The 26860-nt window shown below is 36.1% G+C and overlaps 2 protein-coding genes across 2 annotated transcripts in view; one reads left to right on the plus strand and one right to left on the minus strand.

Moving 5' to 3' along the window:
• LOC134657521 (complexin) overlaps window positions 1-26860 on the plus strand; it is a 138487-nt gene that overhangs the window by 6842 nt on the left and 104785 nt on the right. The window lies entirely within an intron of this gene.
• On the minus strand, window positions 3107-4610 carry LOC134657675 (uncharacterized). The gene is made up of 2 exons (XM_063513238.1): window positions 4482-4610; window positions 3107-3836 (listed from the first exon to the last, which is right to left on the minus strand). Exons 1-2 carry the CDS (start codon window positions 4608-4610, stop codon window positions 3114-3116), a joined length of 852 nt encoding a protein of 283 aa, XP_063369308.1. The 3' UTR covers window positions 3107-3113.

Below are 26860 nucleotides of genomic sequence, written 5' to 3' on the forward strand. Positions count from 1 at the left end.
ACTTAAACCAAGGCTGCAACAATTTCGATAACACACGCAGTGCAAGTGTTAAACATACGTCATAATTTCACAGAATTTGACGTTTAAAATAACACTTGCACTGCGTGTGCCATCAAAATCGTTACAGGCCTTGCTCTAAATCTAGCAATTTTGAAAAGAATTCACGTTCCCGAAATACTTGATTATTGCTTAAACAAAAAATGGACGGTTAAACCCATGTCAATTTCGCACGCATTAATAGTCTTATCTTATCTTATCAGACAATTTTAAAACCGAAAGAAAAATAACACATTTATTTTAATGCGACATAAATAAATTATGTACCTAGTTACCGATTTTATGTCGTAATTGATCATTAGTATTCTTCGCATTATTGTTTTAGGAAACGTCTGTAAATAAAGGTAGGTAACAAAATAAATTCGCGATCGGTTACAAATGTGAATTAATATATTTTATTTTATTAAGTGTTTGGATATCAAATCAAGTCAATAACGAAACAAAATGTCACTTGAATTGTTTTAAATTTTATGTAGGTTTGTTTATACATAAATGTCCAACCTATAGCGTTATCTCACAAAAGAAAAACGGAATTAAAGTATCGATACCTACATTGTTCAATCGAGTTGTTACCTGCGCCTCACTACATTACCGTTCTTTGGGGGTTGAGCAAAAAATCGCATGTTTATTAAGATCTTATCATCACTTTACTTTGAATCCTAGTGGGATAGGTATATGGTTGATTATATAGTCAGCTAGCAAAATGCTGTCTTAGGGCGATTGTGCACTACAATGAATTTTAAATGCTGTCTTATTTATAAAACTAAGTAAATAGCGTTAAGTACAAAAGATGGTCCCTATGACAGTTCATTTTTAGGGTTCCGTACCCAAAGGGTAAAAACGAGACCCTATTACTAAGACTCCGCTGTCCGCCCGTCCGTCCGTCTGTCACCAGGCTGTATCTCACGAACCGTGATAGCTAGACAGTTGAAATTTTCACAGATGATGTATTTTTGTTGCCGCTATAACAACAAATACTAAAAACATAATAAAATAAAGATTTAAGTGGGGCTCCCATACAACAAACGTGATTTTTGGCCGAAGTTAAGCAACGTCGGGCGGGGTCAGTACTTGGATGGGTGACCGTTTTTTTGCTTGTTTTGCTCTATTTTTTGTTGATGGTGCGGAACCCTCCATGCACGAGTCCGACTCGCACTTGGCCGGTTTTTTTAAAGTTCTGCACATTAATTGACTTAGAAATGTAACATTTAAATAGATTTAAAAAAATACGGTAAAACATCTTTCATTAATAAAATTATGGTTTAAATTAAGCCCAACCAGAAGACAAATTGAAGGAACTGTCATGGCTCCTCTACACGATGGGCCAGCGCCGGGCACTCCAAGGGACGCAGCCATGCGGTAGAATGAGATAGCAATATCACTTGCTCCCTCTAACGCATAAATGCGTCCCTTGGAGTGGCCGGCGATGGCCCATCGTGTAGCGGAGCCATCATAGGGATCATCATTTGACGCAAAAGGTATAATAGTTTATAGTCAAAATACTTTTTATACTTTATTTACTAAAATACCTACGCAAATATGACGAAAATTTTAAATACATTTTCGTTTATTTAAGTAGCCCCTAAGAAATAAAAGCAGTTTCTTTTTATATTTAGGATTTATTACAATAATAAACATCTGGTAGTAGGTAGGGAAAAACACTTGTATTCGACAAACCAACTTATTAAATTACAAAAATAAGTACATGTTTCTTAACAAAAAAGTAAATCTGTGATTCAAAACACATAATGTTTTATTACCTCATGGAGTAGTCCAAATATAATATTATTTTTGTATATAAAATCATTTTAATTAGTACAGAAGTGTAGCTAGGGTATACAATAAATAAATTATTTAGTAGGATATCTACAGTCAAGGTATTATTTAATAACTAAAAACTTAAAACATAAGTAATATTTTTATAGTCGCAACTAATAACTAACCCTAAGTTAGTAATATAAAGATGCTAGATTATTTATTTATATAATTTTAAAGTTTACTTATTCAATGATATATACACTCTTATAGTTATACGTTTTCAAATGTGTGTCAATGGGGTTCTTCAAAAAAGGAGTGTACAGGTTTTTAAAAAAAGGTCGGCAACGCGCATGTAACACCTCTGGAGTTGCAGGCGTCCATAGGCTACGGTGACTGCTTACCATCAGGCGGCCCGTATGCTTGTTTGCCACCTATGTGGTATTAAAAAAAATGTAAAATATAAAATTAATATAATGTATTATTCAGTATTAATGTATAGGAAGCGCTGGTGGCCTAGCGGTAAGAGCGTGCGACTTTCAATCCGGAGGTCGCGGGTTCAAACCCCGGCTCGTACCAATGAGTTTTTCGGAACTTATGTACGAAATATTTTGATATTTACTAGTTGCTTTTCGGTGAAGGAAAACATCGTGAGGAAACCGGACTAATCCCAATAAGGCCTAGTTTCCCCTCTGGGTTGGAAGGTCAGATGGCAGTCGCTTCCGTAAAAACTAGTGCCTACGTCAAATCATGGGATTAGTTGTCAAGCGGACCCCAGGCTCCCATGAGCCGTGGCAAAATGCCGGGATAACGCGAGGAAGAAGAAGAAGATTCAATATTAATGTATTATTTTGTATTAGTCATTATGTAGGTAATTGAGAATGCAAACTGTAATTATGACTGACTGACTTAAATATATAAGATGAATGTCTTGTATTCCATATGATGTTATGATAGTTCAGCCAGTCAAGATACAAAATTGGCTTGGTATGTTAGTCTTAGGTACAGTCGCCATTAGATAATATAACGGAGCGGCCAAGGTGCTCAAACTCAATATTTGAGCATGCCTGTATTGTCAAGGCGTTTGCTTGTTCAGATATTGTGAACACCTGGGCCTCTCCGATATATCTGATGACGACTAATTATATATTTTATTTATTTTTATTTGGTTCATAATTTACCATCATAGGCTTAATTTGTTTGAATTCCAATTATATTTGGCAGTCAACATTTACAGCGATATTTTTTTTTTACTGTCCTACTTAAATTATATTTTTTTATATAACCTATTTGAGCTTTCGTTACAACAACATTAATTCATTTTTCAACTTCTGATTAACAACTTTCATATATTCTATATTGTACCTACTAGCTTCCTGTTTCTCCGGGATCGGGTTCATATTTCTCTTCTGACTCTGTTTCTTCGCGAATGCATTTCTAGCGTTCGACACCTTGTTCTTCAAATTCTCATTATTCCAAACATCAACTCCATTCAGCTTCATCGTCGGAGATAATCTTATACTATCTAACAATCTCATTTGACTCAAGAAATTTACAGACGTATCTTCAACGGAATCCTCTTCAAGAAAGCTGAACGTTCTCGGACAGTTAGCTATCATTGTTATTTCTTCTTTCACCATTTTTCTCTTTATATAAAAGGCCACGTTTTGAACGTTGTTGTTCAATTGACACTTAGCTGCATACTCTTTAAATTCTGTCAGGAAATTCTTCAAAGTAATGGAGTGGCTGAAGCAATATTTTCTGATTAGCTGACTGGTTTCGACTATCTGCTGTTTAGTGGCCCCATTTTTCGGTCCGATCTCCTCGAAGCCTTCTAGTTTGAACACGCATTTCTCGTTCCTGATGGCTTCTAGTTTGGTGACGTAGTAGTTTTCTAGCTGGGTGTTGGTGTAGAGCTTGGGGTGGTGGGAGTTGAGGTAGGTGGACGAGGGCGGCGGGTTGGTGAACAGGTCGAATTCGTGACGACGGCTGACGGCCCGGGTGTCGACTGAGAGGTTGTCCTCCTGTAAAAATAGATATTGTGATGACACATCATTACTTAATTTAGGCCTCACTTCTATTCATAAATGAGGATGATAGATAACTAAGAAAATAATTCCCAAAAAAAAATATTTAATTTAATTAACTTATATCACTTTCTTTTAATAACTTACAAGATAAAAATTGTATTTGGGTGAATACAATTTTTCTTGGCACTCGTTTTTAAGGTTACGGTCGCCTGGGTCACTCTCAAACCCATAGTTTTATGGTACCTACTTATTTCAAATAACCAGATTACCAGACATACATTTTCATAACTGTAAGCCCTTTTCATAACTGGTAATATACTTAGCATGCTAATAGAACGTAGTATATGTATAACATTTCTTATAAGAAACCGTGCTACGGTGCTACTATTGTCGCCTGGCTGACGGGACTGGATGGACTACCAACAAAAAAAGGTGATCCACCCATTTGTGACGGTCAAGATGTTGAGTTGAGTGTCGGACTGATTCTAACTTTAAGATATCAAAAGTGACGTTTCTTCAAACCAAAAACGTCACTTTTGACACTGACATAGGTATCCGATCCATATACGATATATAGCAAATTTTTTTACGTATCTTAAAGTGCGAATCAGGCGTGTGTCTTTTAAGGTATTGACTCACCAATCCTTCCAAGAAGTGGAAGTAGTTGCAGACGTCCTTGAACTTGTTGGTCTGGCCGCAGTGCAGCCAGACGATGAAGGCACGCCTCACTGTCACGTTTGTGTATTTACCCCCCAAAATTGCCCCCATGTTTAAAATTCATTTGTTTAAGTTACATGTCCGTCTTTGGGTCACTAATTTACATATGTGCACCAAATTTCAACTTAATTGGTCCTGTAGTTTCCGCAAAAATAGGCTGTGACAGACGGACAGACGCACGAGTGATCCTATAAGGGTTCCGTTTTTTTTTCCTTTTGAGGTACGGAACCCTAAAAAGTTAGTTACTTACTTGGCTGGCGCGATGACCCACAATGAGTCTTGGCCTCCAACATAAGAGTACGCCACTTTGCTCGGTCTAGAACGGTACCACGCCAGCTTTCGCAGACGCTGAGCGAGGCCGAGGCCGAGGCTAAAAAGTTGATCCACCCATTTGTGACGGCCCAGATGATGGGTATATTGACTCACCAATCCTTCCAAGAAGTGGAAGTAGTTGCAGACGTCCTTGAACTTGTTGGTCTGGCCGCAGTGAAGCCAGACGATGAAGGCGCGCCTCACTGTCACGTTTGTGTACGCTGGTGAAGGCGGCTCGAGAAGTGTGTGCTCGGTCAAACGGTTCATGGCTCTGGAAATTACAATTGCCTTGGGATACATTATGTAAATGATCTCAAAATAAATTGTTTTTAATTTACACAACTTCGGGAACAAATCATTTTTTGAAGTGAAATCTTCTTTAGCGGCGCTGGGCACTTTTTGAGGTGGGGAAAAAGTGATAAACTCGAGACAGCGTAAGGCGATCACGTGACCGTAAGGGGCGTAAGGCGATCACGTGACCGTAAGCCCCGTAAGGTGGTCACTCATAATTTAAATGGCATTTAAATCAATAAAGAAAACTCAATGTTATTTGACATTTATGTTGCGGACTCCTTTTCAAGACTCTTTACCTATGTTCAAATAATTTGAGGTTGTAATGGCAGTATGTAAATAAACATGTCAATGAAAAAGTGTGATCTTATTTGGAAATGATAATAATATATAATAAATAAATAGAATACCTCCGCTAAACGTATGTATCGTGTTACCGGGCGTCGGTAACATAGTGAGGTGAGTTTTCACTTCTATCGGCACTCCCGGAGTTCAACCGTTGTTGCTTGTTTTTTTATTTTGATTTGTGTTTTTTAGTCACACTACTACCTATATATTAATTATAAACTGAAATAGATGTCATATATGTTATAAAAAGAAAAAGTGACGAAGCCCTCCACTGGCACAGAATAAATAATAGTACTAAGTACAGAAGACTCACTCTCTAACAAAACGCGTCTGTTACGATCAGCACAGATATGGCCGCTAGGTGGCGACAGCGCCACGCGCGGCTTATGGCTTTCCCTAAAATTGGTGTGGAACGGATGTAATGTTAGCTAATTTCTTACATTTATGTCATCCTCCTGAACGATAATAACATTAATAACATGATACTAAAACCTATACTAAGTAGGTATAAGTACATGGCTTTTACCTAGAAAAATAAATGTAAAGATTTAACGATTCAAAAGAATAATTATAGCTTTAAAAACAATATTTAAAAAAAATACACTTAAAAAAGCGCAAGTTTGTAATACTTATTATAAAAAGTAATATTTTTGTTTTATACATCAATTTATTTTTGTTTTAAACCTCTTTCGCCGTTTTAGCTCGCTACCTAAGAACTGAATTTACCCTGATCCTTAATAATAATAACGGTCCGGTAGCTTGGGCCTTGCCACCGGTAGCTTGGGCCTTGCTGCCGGCGGCACCCTACGTTAGGTTTTTTTATAATGTGTTTATATGTATTTTTTATTGTTTTGTTATTTTACTTTTATATTCATATTATATAAACCCTAGCCTAAGAAGGATGATGAATAAAGAAAATAACGGTCCCACGAGCATTACATAATTTCAGAACAAAAAGGCTACCCTAGTTTTATATCACCTTCCCAATTCTTAAAACCTACAATCGATTTTACTACTTAACAAAAGCTTTTATTACTAACCAGAATACTTGACCCCTAGTACAGTATTGAGATAAGGTACTGAAGGGTCTAGTTATACTGAATTCTACTTTTTACCTACATTTTCTTATGGAACTTTGACAAAAGGGACTAAAAGGGTATCCTTGTAGTCGTAAAATGGATTATTCCAATATTTCGAGAAATTAGATAACGTTTACAGAGGTTTTCGAAGGTTATTCCCAAATTGCCGAAGTATTCTTACGAGATTGCAACAGTTCTAAAAAAACCGGCCAAGTGCGAGTTGGACTCGCGCACGGAGGGTTCCGCACCATCAACAAAAAACAATCAAAAAACGGTCACCCATCCAAGTACTGACCCCGCCCGACGTTGCTTAACTTCGGTCAAAAATCACGTTTGTTGTATGGGAGCCCCACTGAAATCTTCATTTTATTCTGTTTTTAGTATTTGTTGTTATAGCGGCAACAGAAATACATCATCTGTGAAAATTTCAACTGTCTAGCTATCACGGTTCGTGAGATACAGCCTGGTGACGGACGGACGGACGGACGGACGGACGGACGGACGGACGGACAGCGGAGTCTTAGTAATAGGGTCCCGTTTTTACCCTTTGGGTACGGAACCCTAAAAAAGGTTGTCTGGAAGAGATCGCGTTTTAGCGATAAGACCGCCTGTTGTTTACCCTCTTCTTTTCTGTATTCTTTGTATTGTTTTCTGTAATGTGGTGTGCAATAAAGAGTATTTGTATTGTATTGTATTGTATTGTTTCTGGTACCTATTAAAAAAAAGGTGCACAGGTTCTTAAGGCCCCGTGGGTTCTTCTCTCTCTCACTAAGAGTAAGCGTGAGCGAGACACTTACGCTCACGCTTACTCCCTGTGAGAGTGAGAGAAGAATTTGAACCCGCGGAGCCTTAAGGGTCCATTATTATTATTATTACTATAAAGTGTGACTTTGTTTGTATAACCATTGTAATGTTATAAAACTCAGGAACGTATTTTCATCATCATCATCATCATTAGTATCATTAGTTTTATTAGCATTAGAAAAAAATACGAAACAATTTTGAGAGCAGTCTTTTTATTGAAAAACACTTTTGAAAAATAATTCACAGCAAATATGTAACAATTATGAGTCATACGATTATTTACATATTTTTGCTTTCATTAACTAATAGTTACTGATTTTTAAAAACTTTTTTTCAATTAAAAGACTTCTTCCAATGAAATAAAACTATTAAAACGGATTATATCGCGTATATTGAATTTATTCTAATGCTAAAAAAACGAACTATAGTAACTTACCTACCTCGTAAATTTCTTATTCTCTGCCAATATGGCAAAGTTTCATAATGTAACAACAGTTCTATGAATCTATTTTGCTAAGCACCTTAGTATGCATAATAATTATTACACCTTTTCTTATAGTTAACTAGCGTCCCGCCCCGGCTTCGCACGGGTTAACAAATTATACATAAACCTTCCTCTGGAATCACTCTATTTATTACAAAAAACCACAACAAAAATCCGCGCACATCCGTTGCGTAGTTTTAAAGATCTAAGCATACATACAGACAGACAAACAGACAGCCGGAAGCGACTTTGTTTTAAACTATGTAGTGATGAAGTGATAAGTATAAACTCGTATAATAATTATAATTATTTTTCTTTGTTTATAGGTATGTCTACAACTAATGTCTCTGAAACGCAACTAAATCGTACGTAGGTATCTTACTATACTGAGGATATTAGTTTTATAGAAAATATTTTTATCTTTTATCGAGGTATACTGAATATAAAGGTACTTTGTCTTTTTACTTGATATGATAAAAATAGAGTATTTAACATATAGGTACTTATTATGATTTCTAAACACGTTAATTATTCCGTTAATGATAGGTTGGTATAATACTGATTGTTACGTAGGTACCCTATGATCAATTCCTAACGAATTACTGACACATTATTTGACACGCTGCATAATAGCATATATATGTACCTAATCATAAAATTATAATCACCAAAAAATACCTTACCTTTATTTTTCTCAGTTAAACAGTAGAACCACTATGAATTTAATACGGACAAGTTACACTAAACAAATAATTATTAATCAAAATCAAAATATAAGATTGTTAAATGTCATAAAATAATCATTAATTTGAATAATTTCGAATAATTGGCCGCTACGCGTCCGCGAGCGCTGTCCACCGTCAATTGGTCAACGGTTTATTTCAAAAGTCCGATTCGAATTTTAAAACTACCCACATTTATGATATCACAAACAAAATTCACTAGTAAACCTGCCACTTATCTTCAAAACCTCGTATCTTAGTATATAATCGATACTGAGATACGCGCTTTCTAGGCATAGTTTCGCTTGGTTTTAGTTATGTTGACAACCGACATTTTAGTAGGTAGTCTATAAACTTATCCATGCAGCACGCAGTTTATTTCAAACTTGATCTTATGACAAGGTAATAAGGGTTATTTTATAATGAAGGTCTAACTGGTAAAATTGACAAATAAATGAAAATAGTCTGGAGGAGCCATAATATTATTATGTCCATACTCCATACTAATATTATAAATGCGAAAGTGTGTCTGTCTGTCTGTCTGTCTGTTTTTGAAATTTGGTATGAAGATAGTTTGAGTCCCGGGGAAGGATATAGGATACTTTTTATCTCAGAACTCACCCCTTAAGGAGCTGAAGAGGGGGGTGGAAATTTGTATGGGCAATCAATAACCACTGAACCTATTTAGTTGAAATTTGGTATGGAAACAGTTTGAGTCCCGGGGAAGGACATAGGGTAGTTTTTATCCCAAAAAACTCCCTTTAAGGGAGTGAAAAGGGGGGTGGAAGTTTGTATGGGGATTTGGGGATTCGTTAAAAAGCAGATTGGGTAAAAATAAGCTACCCAATTACTAACTCCACGCAGATGAAGTCGCGGGCAAAAGCTAGTACTTAATATTTAATTTAGCATTTCTTTTTTAGGTTATATTCATAATTTTCTGAAAAAGCGTCCATGCTTTAGGCCTGAGATACACTTGTATTTTTTACTTGCGTAAGTAGGGACAAAGCTATTTGTTAGAAGGAGATAACAATCTTTATCTCTCATTCTGTAGTATATCGTGGGCCTTATAACAAGAAACTTATGGTGCAAGATTTTTTTTATATCTCCTCTACCTAGTCCTTGCAGCAGAAAATGCTGCCTGGAGTAGGGTTACCAGATGACAGGAATTTTCCTGACATGTCAGGAATTTTGGCCTTTTGTCAGGAATGGGGACGGAACACGTAAATGTCAGGATTTTTTTGAATTGATAGACTTTTTTATAAAGTACCTTTTTCTTAATCTTCCTCGCGTTGTCCCGGCATTTTGCCACGGCCACGGCTCATGGGAGCCTGGGGTCCGCTTGGCAACTAATCCCAGGAATTGGCGTGGGCACTAGTAATAAAGTACCTTTTTATTAACTTAAATTAATATGTCAAAAATATTCGGAAATCAGGAATTTTGTCAGGAAATTCTAAATTTGTATCTGGTAACCCTAGCCTGGAGTTACCCCTTGAACTGAACTGATTTTACGCTAACATTGCCCTTAAATTTAGGGTTAACGATACTTATAAATAATAATTTGACTGTAGGTAACATAATAAAAAAAAAATACGTTCTTTTACTAGCTAATTTATTACGCATAATCGCACATTTTATCGTTGTTTCGTCAATTATTACGCATTAATTTATAAGATTCTTACAATACTATTTAAAATCTAAATTTATGTTTTTTTGGTTTTTTACGGCCCTTCAGCCGGTTTGTTTCATATCATCTTATAACTACACAATTATAAAATTATTTGCAGTCTTTTGACTCTCCTTTACTTAAACCTAATTAATTAAATTCCCAGTAATTACACCTCCACGGCCATTAAATAAATTATTGCTGTGGCATACTATTTGTTATTATTTTATTTAAAATGGAGTAGTAACAATTAGAATTAAATGTCATAAATATTTATAGAAAAAAAAGTTGCATCTAAAAACTATAGTACCTACCTAAACTATTCAAAAATAGGCATGATCACTAATTAAATTTAATAATTGTCTCCCTGAGCGCTCTTAGGTTTGACTTTTTTTTTAAATCAGCTGACAAAGTTTGAAGTCCCAACATTAATGAAACAGTCACATCAAAAACCTCAACTCTTGTTAATCTTAAATTAAAAATTCTTACAAATCATCCATCATCAGCCATCAAATACATAAGTCAAATAACGTCATTATCTATATATATAAATGCAAGTGTCCTGACTGACTGACTGACTGACTGACTGACTGATTCATCAACGCAGAGCCGAAACTACAAAAGCTAGAAAGTTGAAATTTGCACACTAGGTTGAATTTATAAAGTGTACAAGAGATAAGAAGCGATTTTGAAAAATTCAACCCCTAAGGGGGTTAAAAAGGGGATGAAAGGTTGTATGGGGTGCAAGTTTTATTTTAAGCTAGGAATTTGAAACTTTGTAAAAATGTACTATATTAAAAAACAAGAAAACTAATTTCTGCGGTTTCGAAAATTCATCCCCTAAGGTGGTGAAAAAGGGGTTGAAAGTTTGTATGGAGATCAAATATTTTTGTGAGTGTTGGACTTGAAACTTTGTATATGGGGATATTATTACAAGACGGGAAAAGTAATTTCAGGGTTTTTGAAAATTCATCCCCTAACAGGGTTAAAAAGGGGTTGAAAGTTTGAATCCATTACAAATGCTTTGAAACTTCTTAGAAAGGCATAATAGCCGATGACAAAAAAAAGTAATTGCGACGTTTTAGGTAATTCAACCCCTAAGGGGGTAAAAAAGGGGATGAAACTTTGTCCTGGGGTGCAAATTTTATTTTAAGCTAGGACCTTGAAACTTCGTAAAAAGGTATTAAATTAAAAAACAAGAAAACTAATTTCAGCGTTTTTAAAAATTCATCCCCCAAGGTGGTAAAAAAGGGGTTGAAAATTTGTACGGAGATCAAATATTTTTGAGAGTGCGGGACTTGAATCTTTGTATTTGGGGATATTATTAAAATACAGGAAAAGTAATTTCAGCGTTTTGTAAAATTCATCCCCTAACAGGGTTAAACAGGGGTTGAAAGTTTGAATCCATTACAAATGCTTTGAAACTTCTTAGAAAGTCATAATAGCCGATTACAAAAAAAAGTAATTGCAACGTTTTTGGAAATTCAACCCCTAAGGGGGTTAAAAAGGGGATGAAAGTTCGTCATAGGGTGCAAATTTTATTTTAAGCTAGGAACTTGAAACTTTGCAAAAAGGTATTAAATTAAGATACAAGAAAACAAATTTCAGCGTTTTTAAAAATTCATCCCCCAAGGTGGTAAAACATGGGGTTGAGAATTTGTACGGATATCAAATATTTTTGAGAGTACGGGACTAGAATCTTTGTATTTGATGATAATATTAGAAGACAGGACAAGTTATTTCAGTGTTTTGTAAAATTAATCCCCTAACAGGGTTAAAAAGGGGTTGAAAGTTTGTATGGAGTTCAAATTTTATTTTAAGCTAGGAACTTGAAACTTCGTAAAAATATATGTTATTGAAATACAAGAAAACTAATTTCAGCGTTTTTGAATATTCATCCCCTAAAGTGGTGAAAAAGGGGTTGAAAGTTTGAAAGGATATCAAACATTTTTTCGAACGCAGGACTTGAATCTTTGTATTTGGGGATATTATTAAAATACAGGAAAAGTAATTTCAGCGTTTTGTAAAATTCATCCCCTAACAGGGTTAAACAGGGGTTGAAAGTTTGAATCCATTACAAATGCTTTGAAACTTCTTAGAAAGGCATAATAGCCGATTACAAAAAAAAGTAATTGCAACGTTTTTGGAAATTCAACCCCTAAGGGGGTTGAAAAGGGGATGAAAGTTAGTCTTAGGGTGCAAATTTTATTTTAAGCTAGGAACTTGAAACTTTGCAAAAAGGTATTAAATTAAGATACAAGAAAACAAATTTCAGCGTTTTTAAAAATTCATCCTCCAAGGTGGTAAAACATGGGATTGAAAATTTGTACGGATATCAAATATTTTTGAGAGTGCGGGACTTGAATCTTTGTATTTGGGGATATTATTAGAAGACAGGAAAAGTTATTTCAGCGTTTTGTAAAATTCATCCCCTAACAGGGTTAAAAAGGGGTTGAAAATTTGTATGGAGCTCAAATTTTATTTTAAGCGAGGAACTTGAAACTTCGTAAAAATATATGTTATTAAAATACAAGAAAACTAATTTCAGCGTTTTTGAATATTCATCCCCTAAAGTGGTGAAAAAGGGGTTGAAAGTTTGTATGGATATCAAACATTTTTTCGAACGCGGGACTTGAATCTTTGTATTTCGGGATATTATTAAAATACAGGAAAAGTAATTTCAGCGTTTTGTAAAATTCATCCCCTAACAGGGTTAAACAGGGGTTAAAAGTTTGAATCAATTACAAATGCTTTGAAACTTTTTAGAAAGGCATAATAGCCGATTACAAAAAAAGTAATTGCAACGTTTTTGGAAATTCAACCCCTAAGGGGGTTAAAAAGGGGATGAAAGTTCGTCTTAGGGTGCAAATTTTATTTAAAGCTAGGAACTTGAAACTTCGTAAATAGGTAGTTAGGTAGTAGGTTTTATTAAAAAGAGGACATGAAAATCTAAGGGGGTTTAGAGGGATTACATCGAGGACAATTTTATTCAGTTAGGGGCTTGAAACTTCGTAGGTTGTGAAAGAAAAGTCTCATGCGTTGTATAATATTAATAATTAAGAAATGATTAACCGTCCTACCGCAATCTCTTGCTGCATAATGTTCTAAGCTAATGTAGAATATATAACCACCAATATACAAATCCACGCGTACGAAGTCGCGGGCAACAGCTAGTTAGCTAATAACTAGCTATTTAGGCAATAACAAAGAAACAGTTAAATCGAAGACCTACTCTTTAGTTAAAAGTCAATTAAAAATTCAATATGTCAAATACATGAGTCAGTTAATATCATTATTAGCTAACTATTAGGTAGTATCGATCATTAGCATGAAATTATTTTATGGCTTGGTAGAAGGTTATGCCTTATAAGCCACCGTTGTAACAATTATTTTCGTAAAAATAATTTTCATACAACATTTTCGATCTTAAACCACGTCACATTGTTAACATATAATGAATACACAATTGCACATCTAAATTACTATCTTAGAAAAGAGCATATTATGATTTTAAAATACATAGTTATTATGTACCATAATAACACACACACACGAAATATTTCCGTCGTCGTAGTACAAAGTAAGTATAAAACACTCACGCGCTTTAAATTATCAATTAAATTCAGATCGAATAAGTATTTTAGCATTGATATAATAAAAATATAATAACAATATTTATAAAAAAAGTTATTATACTGTCAAGTTCTAAATAATCACATTACAATGTTTGCTTGTACAAAAAGCTTTGATGAGATAGAACACATAATGTAGAATTGTAGACTTTGAGTTTAAAAAATATAAGTTTTGATGAATTTATTTCTCTTACTTAACTCTATTTTATTTTGAATCTTTCCATTTGGCTATGACATCCTGGACGCTTCGGGCCTTCGGCCCTACGCGGAGCTCGGCCTTCGCCCTTCGCATTTAGACACTTATACTATTGTTCTGTGATTAAGCACTGACATTCTGGACGCTTCGGGCCTTCGGCCCTACGCGAATCTATCTAACGCGATTCCGCAGACATATCAGTATCCTATAAAGAGTTTAGATTAGATACATGAATGCGAGTTTTATCACCAACTTTCATTATTTTCAAAACGCAAAAGAATTTAAAATCTTACGGATTAACTTCCGACAGCAATTCATCGTTTATTATACGCCCGTGACTTTCTTTGGCATATTTAGGAAAGACAAACACTAAAACACGCACACTCCTTTTCTCTAGGGTAACTGCTATAGTTTTTGGCCACTCCGTAGTAATTGGCCACTACATAGGCAATATAATTAAGCCATATTGATAACAGTCATCGTATTAAAATGTCATTCAATAGAACTTGCTAACTATGTAAACAAAAGTTACTAGTAAATTGACATTCAGTGTCAGTTTTAGTATGGCGGTTTGTTTACATAGTTAGCAAGTTCTATTGAATGACACTTTAGGTTCGAAAGAGCTCGTAATTCTGAGTCGAAATAACATAAAAAATCCCAAAAAAGTGTAGTGTACAAATTTAAAACAAAATGACCCTTGTAGCCTTAGAAATAAGTATATTGCGACTGCTGACTAGCAATACTCTTCAGTTTCCGCATCAGAGCCCTATTTTGGACATATGTCTTATCCCCAACCACATACATATTCACACTGAACGATTTAAAAAAATCCTGGACATTTCTAGTTTGGCTGACAGTCGCCGTATTAATCTCGGGCCTGTTGATTTTGTTTTTATAGTCATTCCAAACGGCCTTAGGTGCTGGGGGCCAAGAATATGTTAGGCTGGCGAGGGGCTTGGAGCCGGGGGATTCGGTTTTGTCCGGGTTGGGAGTGCTGGAGCGGACCCAGGATTCAACGTCCTTGATTGGCTGGTTGGTTTGCTCGTTGGATTCGCTGCTGGAATGGAATTCTGGGCGCGGGACGTTGATAGCTGGGAATAAAAATAAGACAGTTAATTTCCAGTTACGACAAATTATAGTTTTTTTTTATTAATGCAGTCTAAATAATGTTATACCTATATGTAAAAATAACTGTCACATACTCAATTAATATACATGGAAAATGGTATATTAAAGTTGATTCTTGTAAGTGAAATAATAATAATAAATGTGGCGGCATTCTAGGTTAGGTTTTTTATAATGTGTTTATATGTATTTTTTATTGTTTTGTAAATGTTTTTATATTTTACTTTTATATTCATATTATAAATAACCTAACGTAAGAGGAAAGATAAATAAAGGAATAATAAATGTTTACAAAATTTACGGCTAACAGTCTGTATTTTACGAGACGATACTACATAAAAATCTCAAGCTCGATGGTGTTGTGTTGTTTTATATTCTGTCGTGTGCTTGTCGCCGAACTTAAATAAATACATAATATTTCACGTTTTATTCTATATACATATATATATTTTTTAACAAAAGTATAAAAAAGTAAAGTATGATATTTTACAATGATAACCTCTAGTCGCCCATACGTCAAACCTTGCCAAGCAAAAATAAATTTTATTTTGTCAACACAAAGTTCAAATTAGAATGGAACAGGAGACCTTTTTATAGGTCTCTGGGCGGTTAGAGGATATGGTTTCGCCAAACTGCTTGACAATCCGTTGGCGAAATACAGAACTCTTTATTTAAATACTATATCTTATATCTATTACATTTAGGTCTAATATTAATAGGTTTAGTTCAATCTGACACATGAAAAAGTGGAAAAATGAGACAACATGTAAGAACTTACCTGGCGGCGATTTAAGTTCATGACCGCCAATCGCCGTGGCTTCAGCGAAAGACCGCGGCGATATCGGCGCATTGCGGCCCTCTGTGCATCCATGCCCAGTAACGGACGGCGTTGGCCCAGTAACTGACGGTGTGGACCCAGTAAAGAACGACTTACCTGGCGGCGATTTAAGTTCATGACCGCCAATCGCCGTGGCTTCAGCGAAAGACCGCGGCGATATCGGCGCATTGCGGCCCTCTGTGCATCCATGCCCAGTAACGGACGGCGTTGGCCCAGTAACTGACGGTGTGGACCCAGTAAAGAACGACTTACCTGGCGGCGATTTAAGTTCATGACCGCCAATCGCCGTGGCTTCAGCGAAAGACCGCGGCGATATCGGCGCATTGCGGCCCTCTGTGCATCCAAGCCCAGTAACGGACGGCGTTGGCCCAGTAACTGACGGCGTTGGCCCAGTAACTGACGGTGTGGACCCAGTAACGGACAGGGGGGGTGTGGGTCCGTTGTCGCAGCGACACTTGATGAGCTGGCAGCGGGAGCAGTCGGAGGCTTCGAAGTCCTCTAGCATCTGGATTAGGGAGCGGCGAATTGATTGGAGATTGAGCTCCTGAAAAAAAAAGAGAATAATTATTGTATTTATGACGTCATATAGTCAAAACCGTAAAAAATATAGTAATAACGACAAAACGGATACAATGACGAATTTTCGAGGTCCCGTCTTGGTAGATTATGGGTATTTAATACATTTTGTATTATATAAAATTGAAAGTATAATTATTAAGACATAAAGATAAATAGTACTAAAAAAATTTAGACTACATGCAATAAGAAATAAAGAAAACTAGATGTTTCTAGTTTTTTTTTATAGTTACACAAATTTGGGGACAAATCTAATTATTTTTATCAAATAAATATTTAATATTTAATACATATATTTCAGTTTATAATTATTAATTAACAGAGATATTGTTCCAAGAGGTACTTAAGTCATATTATGAAGAATTTGTTTTTTATATAAAATATATAGGTACTTACTAGCAATCACACTAAAAGAAGTATAACATTATATTTAGCATTATGTTGTAGAAGCATTCAAAATTATCTTAAAAAATGTAGAACCATGTAATGTATTAAAGGTACGTATTTAAGGTGTTCAATAAAACCTATAACTACCTATTTTAACTCATAAAAAATAAAAATTACTGTATGTACGAAAATATTATTGTTTTTAATTATTTTATATAATTATACACTTTCGTAGAAATATGTCAAAAAAAGCCTGTATTTACAGTCTATGAAGGAATTCCTGATTTGTTATGAATTTGATCTGTCAAAAGTTAACCTCAGTTACTGACAAATCATATCCATAACAAATCCAGATCAAATTCATGACGTGTTATTACATTCGCATTCAGAATACGCCTTAAGGGTGGTATTCCACCTGTCTAATTTGTTTGTCCAATGTGTGTTTTGTCTCATATTTTGCTTGAGAGAGAGAGTGAGACGCCATGAGATTGGACAAACATATTGGACAGATGGAATACCACCCTAAAGAACAGACTTACAAACAAACAACTTTACCCCACTATACATAATGAAACTAAATGATAAACTCACCAACTGAAAACTACTATCCGTATAGTAGTATGACTGATCATGCCACATATTAAATAAATATTAATTTTAAAAATAAATTAGATGTTACTCGGTTAACCACGAACACGGTAATGGAACTCACACCCAAAATACCAAATAACATTACCTGCTTTCACTCATTAGGGCTAGAACTAACAGTAAATTATACTAGGAATAAGGATTAGCCGATCATTGTTTTAAAATTCTAAAGGGTATTCCTACTCTTACACTTTTCACAGGTGATTTAGCAAATTAGTCTTTAAATTCATAATGATAAGAAAATAACACATTTGCGAAATACTACAACTAAATAAAGGGATTAACTGCGTGTTATCTATTGTTCCGACTTTTATCTAATGAGGGTATTCACGTGTTGTTTGTCGTCTAGCCACCCAGAGACCTATAAAAAGGTCTCCTGTTCCATTCTAATTTGAACTTTGTGTTGACAAAATAAAATTTCATTTTGCTTGGCAAGGTTTGACGTATGGGCGGCTAGAGGTTAATGGAATGGTTGTTTGGTAAGGTTTGACAGCACGTTGTATTTACATAAGGTTCACCGATGGACAGGAGTGTTGCTGTTTGTACCGTGTTTTATGTCAAGTTATTATCAACCTTAGATATCCGTTGATAGGGTTTAAATTTGAGTGAACAGATACTAAAGATTTTATATTATGGCTTGGGTATTTTAATGATTTTTAGAGCATGTTGTGGGTTAGCTGGCTATGGGCTTATTTATTTCTATCATTCTATGTATAAATGATATCGTTATTAGCTAGTAACCACAATAGGTACATCAAAAATCTTTGTCTCGCTATAATGGATGACTCACGCTAGACCGGCCCGGGCCCGGACCGAAGCGTCCGACATGTTATTTTCTATGACGGCTGATCAGTGCGTGGTGATTTCCATAGAAACAAAGCGCCGGAAGCTCCGGCCCGGCCGCGGCCCGGTCTGGCGTGAGTCATCCTTAAGTTCGCTTAAAACCTGCCGAGGTTTACCGAGGGACTACAGTATGCTTTTCATCCAAAAAGGTCGGCAACGCACATGGTACACCCCCGGAGGTGCAAGCGTCCATAGGCTACGGTGACCGCTTACCATCACCGTGTGCTTGTTTGCCACCGACGTGGTATAAAAAAGGCAGCATACCCCGGTTTGAAGGGTGCAATTCGAATTGACGTATTAAAAAAGTGCGAGGACAAGTAAAATTCGATAAAAGTATGATGTAATTTTCAAATCCCATCAAAAACATTATATGTAAATTAAGAGCGAACTGAAAATTTAAATATAATTTTTAGTTGTGTTAGGTACTCAACTTAATGAATGTAAAATATAATATATAGGTAAGTGTTCTTTCAGGGTCGTAAACAGCAAACGGAAAAGTTTAGGCTCATTTAGGGTCGTGACTGTACCTGCATATTTTATTTCGATTGCAGTCGGGGACCTTGATATATTGAATTTTTCCCATTCACAGGTCCCCGACTGCATCGAAATAAAATATACAGGTACAGTCACGACCCTAAATGAGCCTAAACTTTTCCGTTTGCTGTTTACGACCCTGAAAGAACACTTACCTATATATTATATTTTACATTCATTAAGTTGAGTACCTAACACAACTAAAAATTATTTTTAGCTTTTCAGTTCGCTCTTAAACTGCAGTCGTGCTTTTTAATTTTTAATTAATTTATTTTATTTTATACATTTTAGTGACCATACAAACCAACCACATTTTTTATATGATTTAAGTCACTTAAGTTGCTTCAAAGAGCTTTCATCATGTTGATATTTGATATGTTAGCATAAAACGTGCTTAAAAACCTAAATAGGTCGGACCCAAAAACCAGACGTATTGAAAAGTGCTATGGCTTAATATCTCTACAACTACATAATTATTTCCCATTAGTTGGCTTTCGGCCTTCGCAATTAAGATACTTAGGGAAGCTGCAGAAAGCATACACCTTTCTTATTACGTTCCGGGCCTTCGGACCTACGCGAAGCTCGGCCTTCGGCCTTTGCAATTAAGAATCTTCGGGAAGCTACAGAAAATGTGCACCTTTCTTACGCTCTGGGCCTTCTGCCCTACGCGAAGGTCGGCCTTCGGCCTTCGCAATTAAGAAACTTGGAAAAGCTGCAGAAAGCGTGCACCTTTCTTACGCTCCGGGCCTTCGGCCCTACGCGAAACTCGGCCTTCGGCCTTCGCAATTAAGATTCTTGTGGAAGCTACGGAAAGCGTGCACCTTTCTTACGCTCTGGGCCTTCGGCCCTACGGGAAGGTCGGCCTTCGGCCTTCGCAATTAAAAAACTTGGAAAAGCTGCAGAAAGCGTGCACCTTTCTTACGCTCCGGGCCTTCGGCCCTACGCGAAGCTCGGCCTTCGGCCTTCGCAATTAAAATACTTCGAGCTGCAGAAAGCGTGCACCTTTCTTAAGCTCCGGGCCTTCGGCCCTATGCGAAGCTCGGCATTCGGCCTTCGCAATTAAGATTCTTGGGGAAGCTGCAAAAAACGTGCACCTTTCTTACGCTCCGGGCCTTCGGCCCTACGCGAACCTTCGGCCTTCGCAATTAAGATACTTGGGGAAGCTGCAGAAAGCATGCACCTCTCTTACGCTCGGAGCCTTCGGCCCTACGCGAAGCTCGGCCTTCGGTATTTACAATTAAGAAACTTGGGGAAACTGCAAAAAGCGTGCACCTTTCTTAAGCTTCGGGCCTTCGGCCCTACGCGGAGCTCGGCCTTCGGCCTTCGCAATTAAGATACTTGGGGAATTTACAGGAAGCACGCACCTGCCTTACGCTTCGGAGCGTCGACCCTATGCGGAGTTCGCCCTTCGGCTTTCGTTATTAAAATACTCGTGGAAGTTGCAGGAAGAGCCCATCTGTCTTAAGCTCCCAGTCTTTGCTTCTCGTAAAATATTGTTTCACAACAGTAGCACGTGTGCTCCGGGATTTGCAAAATTTGTCGTGCAAAATTAAAATCATCATCAAAGACCTGCCTTCTACAGTCATGATAATAGTGTCTTCTATTCAAAGTCTCAAGTTAAATCTTATAATAAACAGCACAATATGTTTATTCAGAGTACCTGAGCATTTCTCAAATTATTTGTACATTTCGATCACATCTTAGATTTCTATAAAAATTGGTATGCTGGTAAAGTACCTACATGAAGCTGAATAATTTCCACCATATTTCCCAAAATGTCCAAGAAAGTTTGTATGAAACATTCCTTTTTTGTTACCAAATGTGTAAGGAAATCTGTTAACAAAAAAGGATGTTTCATACAAACTTTCTTGGACATTTTGGGAAATACGTATGATGGAAATTGTTCAGCTTCATGTAGGTACTTTACCAGCATACCAATTTTTATAGAAATCTAAGATGTGATCGAAATGTACAAATTATTTGAGAAATGCTCACCTAGTCAATCGTTCAAACCGTTCCTTTCGTATTTGACACTTTCGCAATTGAAAATAACGTAAGCGCCACGTATGACGTTGTCGTATATAGCTGCAAAGAGAAATGTCATTAGCGCGATGTAGAACATTTCGTATTTTCTCTCCAACGAGACAATTAAACATATAACTTATATATATTCATATGATCGCCTTAAAAAATCCTTTCTTTTAATATCCCATTCAATAGATTTAGACAATTCATTTATCTTTGCGTTATACTTATATTTTGTAAAATGTTGTCCTACCAAATGAATAGTTTAAACCATATTTTGTGTACAGTTTTAGAATCGTCTTTCAAAATCCTTTATTTTAATACCCAACTCGATAGGTTTATAAGTTTTATTTTTGTTTCGGTTGCACAATTTGCAGTGCATAATCCGCCATATTGGTTTTGTGATGACGTCACATAGCCTATGTTACTCGGGATGACGTAAGGATTCCAATGATATCTCAAACACCTAAATCGGTTCAGGCACTTAGCTGTTACGGTGTAACAAAGAAACTTACATACCCACATACAAACATGAACCCTGAAAACAATACACTCTTTTTTTGGGGCAGTCGTGTAAAAAGGTGCAAGTCTCGCAACGCTTTTACTACAAAAAAGTTTTGAGATGTAATGTGAATCCAAGTCGGTTATTTTAATCAGTGCCAGGGGGTGTTAAAACCGTATCAATAAGATATCTTTAATTTGTAATACGTATAATGACTTGGCCATCGCACGGCTGCATAATGACAAAAGGATCATCGTCACCTATTAAAAATAATTCTAATTGAACATAACGCTAGCGCTAATTGCAGTTTGAGCATTACACATATTTACGAGTACGGTACGAGTAAAGCATTATGTGCGATTGCCAAGTCATTATAGGTATTACAAATTCATACTCACATCGTACATCGTAGTGTACCTTTACTTTACCTACTATTTGTAGGAACTGCAACAGTAACTTTGTAATATCATATATTTTATGGGATTACAAACTTACTTATGCAGTTCTTAGATCTTTAAAACGTGACTGATATTGCAATATTTTTAGGTTTTCCCTTTATGTGGCCATTAAACCCTAACTCTATACCAAATTTCAGCTCTCCGAGTTTATGGGAAGTACTAATTCTATTCTGATGATCATGAGTGAATGAATGAGTGTCATAAATGCGAAACTATGCTTTCGCTTAGCTTCGGAACTAAATGACCTACAGACTTGAAATTTTGCATTTTAAGTATGTGATTATAGCTTACTGGATGACGAAAATTTCTGCGTTCTGGTCTTATCCAGAGGTTCTCAAATAGGGGCCTGAAAATGCGGCGAAATAGTTCCAGTAAAGGATGGTACGGCAGTGTTTGCTTCGCGATAGATATTGTAATCGCTTTTCTATAAGAACTAGCGACCCGCCCGGCTTCGCACGCGTTAACAAATAATACATAGATCTTCCTCTTGAATCACTCTTATCTATTTAAATAAAACCGCATCAAAATCCATTGCGTAGTTTTAAAGATCTAAGCATACATAGGGACAGACAGACAGCGGGAAGCGACTTTGTTTTATACTATGTAGTGATTTATATTACATATAGGTAGTCTATATTTAATTAATTACTAACATTGGTACGTTCTTTCTCTCAAAAAACCGAGCTATGAATATAATAACTAACATACGTTTTATTGAATAAATATTATCTTATCTTATCTATAATCTAAGTTTGCCTTTGTCAGCAAAAAAAGTTTTATAACTCTCAGCTGTTTTAAATACCACAACGGGCCATAATTGTCTTAAAAATACTAAGAAAGACAACATGTTATTTCTCTTTATACTTTTGCCGCCGTACTTTTTACAATTGAAGGTTACTACGAGGTACCTAACTTCTTACCACCTGCTGTATCCTTACCAGTTACCACGAATTTGACACTGACATATTCTCTAACGTGAGCGTTACTTACTTTCTATGCATCTCGCTCGTACTGCCATATTAGCGCGAAAGAGATGTATAGAAAGAAAGTTACGCAGACGTTACCGAATATGTCAGTTTGACACTGCTATAACTCAAGTAGGCTTGTGTTGTGGGTACTCAGACAACGATATACATAATAATAATATACAAATACTTAAATACATAGAAAACATCCATGACACAGGAACAAAACTGTGCTTATTACAAAAAATAAATGCCCTTACCGGGATTCGAAGTATTCGAACCCAGGACCATCGGCTTCATAGGCAGTTACTTACCGGTCGTCGGTTTTTTGCTAAAATTATTGGCAACACACTAGTATAGGGTCTTTGCGCTAGTTTCCGTCCACGCTCTAGTTTTCGTCCACTTGACAGATTCGCAAATAATACCTTTGATTTTTAATTTTCTACTTGAGAAATATGATTTTTATGTAGACACATATATTGTTTTGACATTAAGGATTGCAATATGTACAATTTTATTGTACATATTTGTGCACGAATGTAGGTTTATATTGAAATGTCGTCAAGTGGACGAAAACTAACGCACCTACCCTAATTGAAATAAATGTAAAATATTAAAAGAAAGTGCATCCGAGCACACGTCGCCGTATAAAGGCGGAGGTCAGAGTCAATAAGCGAGTGCGCGTTGTTAGGCGCGTGGGGAGTCGGCAAATGGAATACCGCGGGGTAGAGATGGAATGGGACGCCGTGGGTAATTTAGTGAATATCGATTTATTTCACTCCGTATTATCGCCTTACATTTCTGGCTTCTTCTTACTTTCACATCTAATTATTGTGATAGTAAAGAATAAAATATATTTCAGTCGAAATCTTCATTTTATTTATTCTCGTCCAGTTCAAGAAAACGAATTTAGTTATTTTAAACCAATTTGTCCGTCAGTAAGAACCAGGAAAACTATACTCATCCTTTTCTTTTGGATGCTAGTACTAGTGTAAGACTAAGATAGTATTATGATTCTCTTTGTCTATGTTTGAAATGAGACAGTCCTTTGACCAACTATATTATGTTTTTGGTCAGCGAATTCATGAATAACAAATGCCAGTGTACTCGTAACTCCCACTGCAGTAAAATAAAGGTGTGTTCTGTATTAAGGTTTATTTAAATAAAAACAGTGCCTAATGATTATTATCAACATCATATTTTTATTAGTGCGCATATTTTTTTGACGTTTCTACAAAAAATTTGAACAGCATAAAAACGAATGTGTCATTCTATAGAACTTGCTAACTACGTAAACAAAAGTCACTAGTAAATTCATATTTTTGACAGTTTCAATATGGCGATTTGTTTACATAGCAAGTTCTATAGAATGACACTAAGCATTTTCTCAATTTTATCAAATTGGAATCAACTCCACCCTCAAAACCGAAAAATGCCGCCGCCCCAATTTCTAAATTCCCTAACCCTTACTAAGTATTCGGCATTGTTCTTAGTTATCGGCGCGCGGAGATATGCAATATACCGGGGCACGAATACGCCCACAATATAGTCAAGTATACGAGGAATGCGGGCATGCGACCGCCAACCGCTGATGGACATTTTTTAGATACGTCTTTAAGTTAGAAATAATTTATCGATGTCGGTTGTTGTTTTGTAATATAACGTTACTATTGTTTGATTGTTACATGTAAAAACATTTATTAAGTATTTTAAAATTAGAGACTACTGTGTAGATATTGTATTTATTTATACAATATGTCTAATATAATATTTATCGAATACGTTCATAGCAATGAAATATTAAAAGGCCTTTATTTTTTGAGGTGCGGCGTTTATGATGTGTTTGACGTCATAATTTTTTCCCGTTACAACAACGTATTGTTATTGTTATTACGTATCATTGATACTTTTTGAAAGTGTTTTTTTTTTTCTTGTACCTATTTGTGGAACAGTAAAGTTTATAATGGAACACAATTATAACTTAAAATGCCTACGTTTTAAACCTGATTACAGGTCAGGAATGTAGTATTTAGTCCCGGATATCGACGAGGTGGCATGCGGCCGCAATATTAAAGGAATGCGGGCGTGACGCGATGCGGTGACGGGACATTTTTTACGTTCACCTCAATTTAGAATTCGTTTATCGATAATTTAGATATCAGGCCGAATATTACGTAAATTATATTGTCTTTCATTTTAGGGTGACACTTGAACACACACAACAATTGAATTTTAGGGTATTTTAGTTTACTTGTAGTAAAATTTCATGCTCTTTTTATAATTTTTTTTTTATCCTTTTATTTAACCTTTATTTAATATTGTATAAAAAATAAAATCAGTTTTATAAAAGAGAAAAAGTATAAACTAAAATAACCTCGTGAAAATGAAAAATAAATTAGGTTAACATAAATTATAAATGGGAACTTGCCAACTAGGTAAACAAACCGCCATATTGAAATTGTCTCTGAATGATGAATTTACTAGTGTCTTTTGTTTACATAGCGAGTTTCGTAGAATCACACACGATACACGACATAAGTACATCGACAAAACTTTTATCGTGCCTTTAACTATCGATAAGCGTGTGTCCCATCACTAGGCCATAACGAGCGACGTGCCGTTGCCGGGCGACGGAATGAAGCGCGAACGTGCACTCCCGACGTCGCGCCAAATGGGAATTTTATTATTTTTATTTTATTTCATCCCGTTGTCGATAGTTATGTGGTACTGCACTAACTTTTGATCCCTTACGTTTGTCTAAGATTTTATTGTCTTACTTTATTTTACTTCATTTAGCTTAGCGGTACGGACTACGGATGTGCGACTCTCAATCCGGAGGTCGCGGGTTCAAACCCCGGTTTATACCTATGAGTTTTTCGGAATTTATATACGTATAGCGACCCGCCCCGACTTCGCACGGGTTAACAAATTATACGTAAACCTTCCTCTTGAAATCAAATCCAAATGAATGTTATCAAATATTTATCATTCAAATTCATTATTTAAAAGTCAATTCTACCAGAAAACAACTCAAAATTTGCATTTGCGTACTTTGCCTCACATGTGAATAAAATGGAACTTTGCTATCTTTTTTTTAATAATCAAGAGAGCCTTCACCAGTTGGTGTGGTGAAAATTGTATTTTATGAATTACGGTCTTTTGTCACTTAGCTACCGCTATCGGGCCCCACAGTCCGCAAGGTGAACATTGGTGCCCGCCGGGGCGCGATATCGCGGCGCGCAGCCGCGCTACGGACCGTGAAACATTGGCTTTATTACACTGCCAGTACCCTTACCATGAGTTTACCGCGGCCTTAAAGCTCCGTGGACTTCCAGTTCGAGCGCCATCTTGATTGTTAGCCTCGTGATTAATTCCTTTGTTTTTTGCTCATTCATATTGTTTAAATGAAATGAAATCTTTTATTTCAGGCAACTAGTGGCCCATACATAAATATCTTAAAACTAGCATACATAATTATATTATTATAAAATATATATATATATAGGTATATAAACTAAACACTAAAAATCACATTATGATTGCGATGCATTACGCAACCCCGCAGTGTCAGGGAACCGGCCGCGGAACCGCCGAAACTTGACACCCTTCGGCCAAAACTCCTCCTTGGTGAAGGTCGCAAGATGTTAAAGTGTAGTACCGATAGCTTATTATACAGTTAACTAATATGGTGTGTGTGCAATGGAGAATTCATCTTGAAGCGCGTTTAACCACCATTTTGGAGTCAACGGCCGGTTGTCCACGTGCTTCTTGTAAAGTCCGCTATCGCTTTACAAGAGTGAATAAAATCACCGTAATACATTATCTTGTACAAACCGTACAATTTCAATCGTATTACCTTGCTCTTATGA

The sequence above is a fragment of the Cydia amplana genome, chromosome 20 (assembly GCF_948474715.1).
Source record: "Cydia amplana chromosome 20, ilCydAmpl1.1, whole genome shotgun sequence".
Taxonomy (NCBI): Eukaryota; Metazoa; Arthropoda; class Insecta; order Lepidoptera; family Tortricidae; genus Cydia; species Cydia amplana.

Excerpts from the sequence above, each read along its gene's own strand:
- LOC134657675 (XM_063513238.1), bottom strand. The coding sequence starts at position 4,610 with ATGGGGGCAATTTTGGGGGGTAAATACACAAACGTGACAGTGAGGCGT. Across the intron at positions 3,837-4,481 it reads TCCACTTCTTGGAAGGATTG|GAGGACAACCTCTCAGTCGA; the intron begins GTGAGTCAATAC and ends CTATTTTTACAG.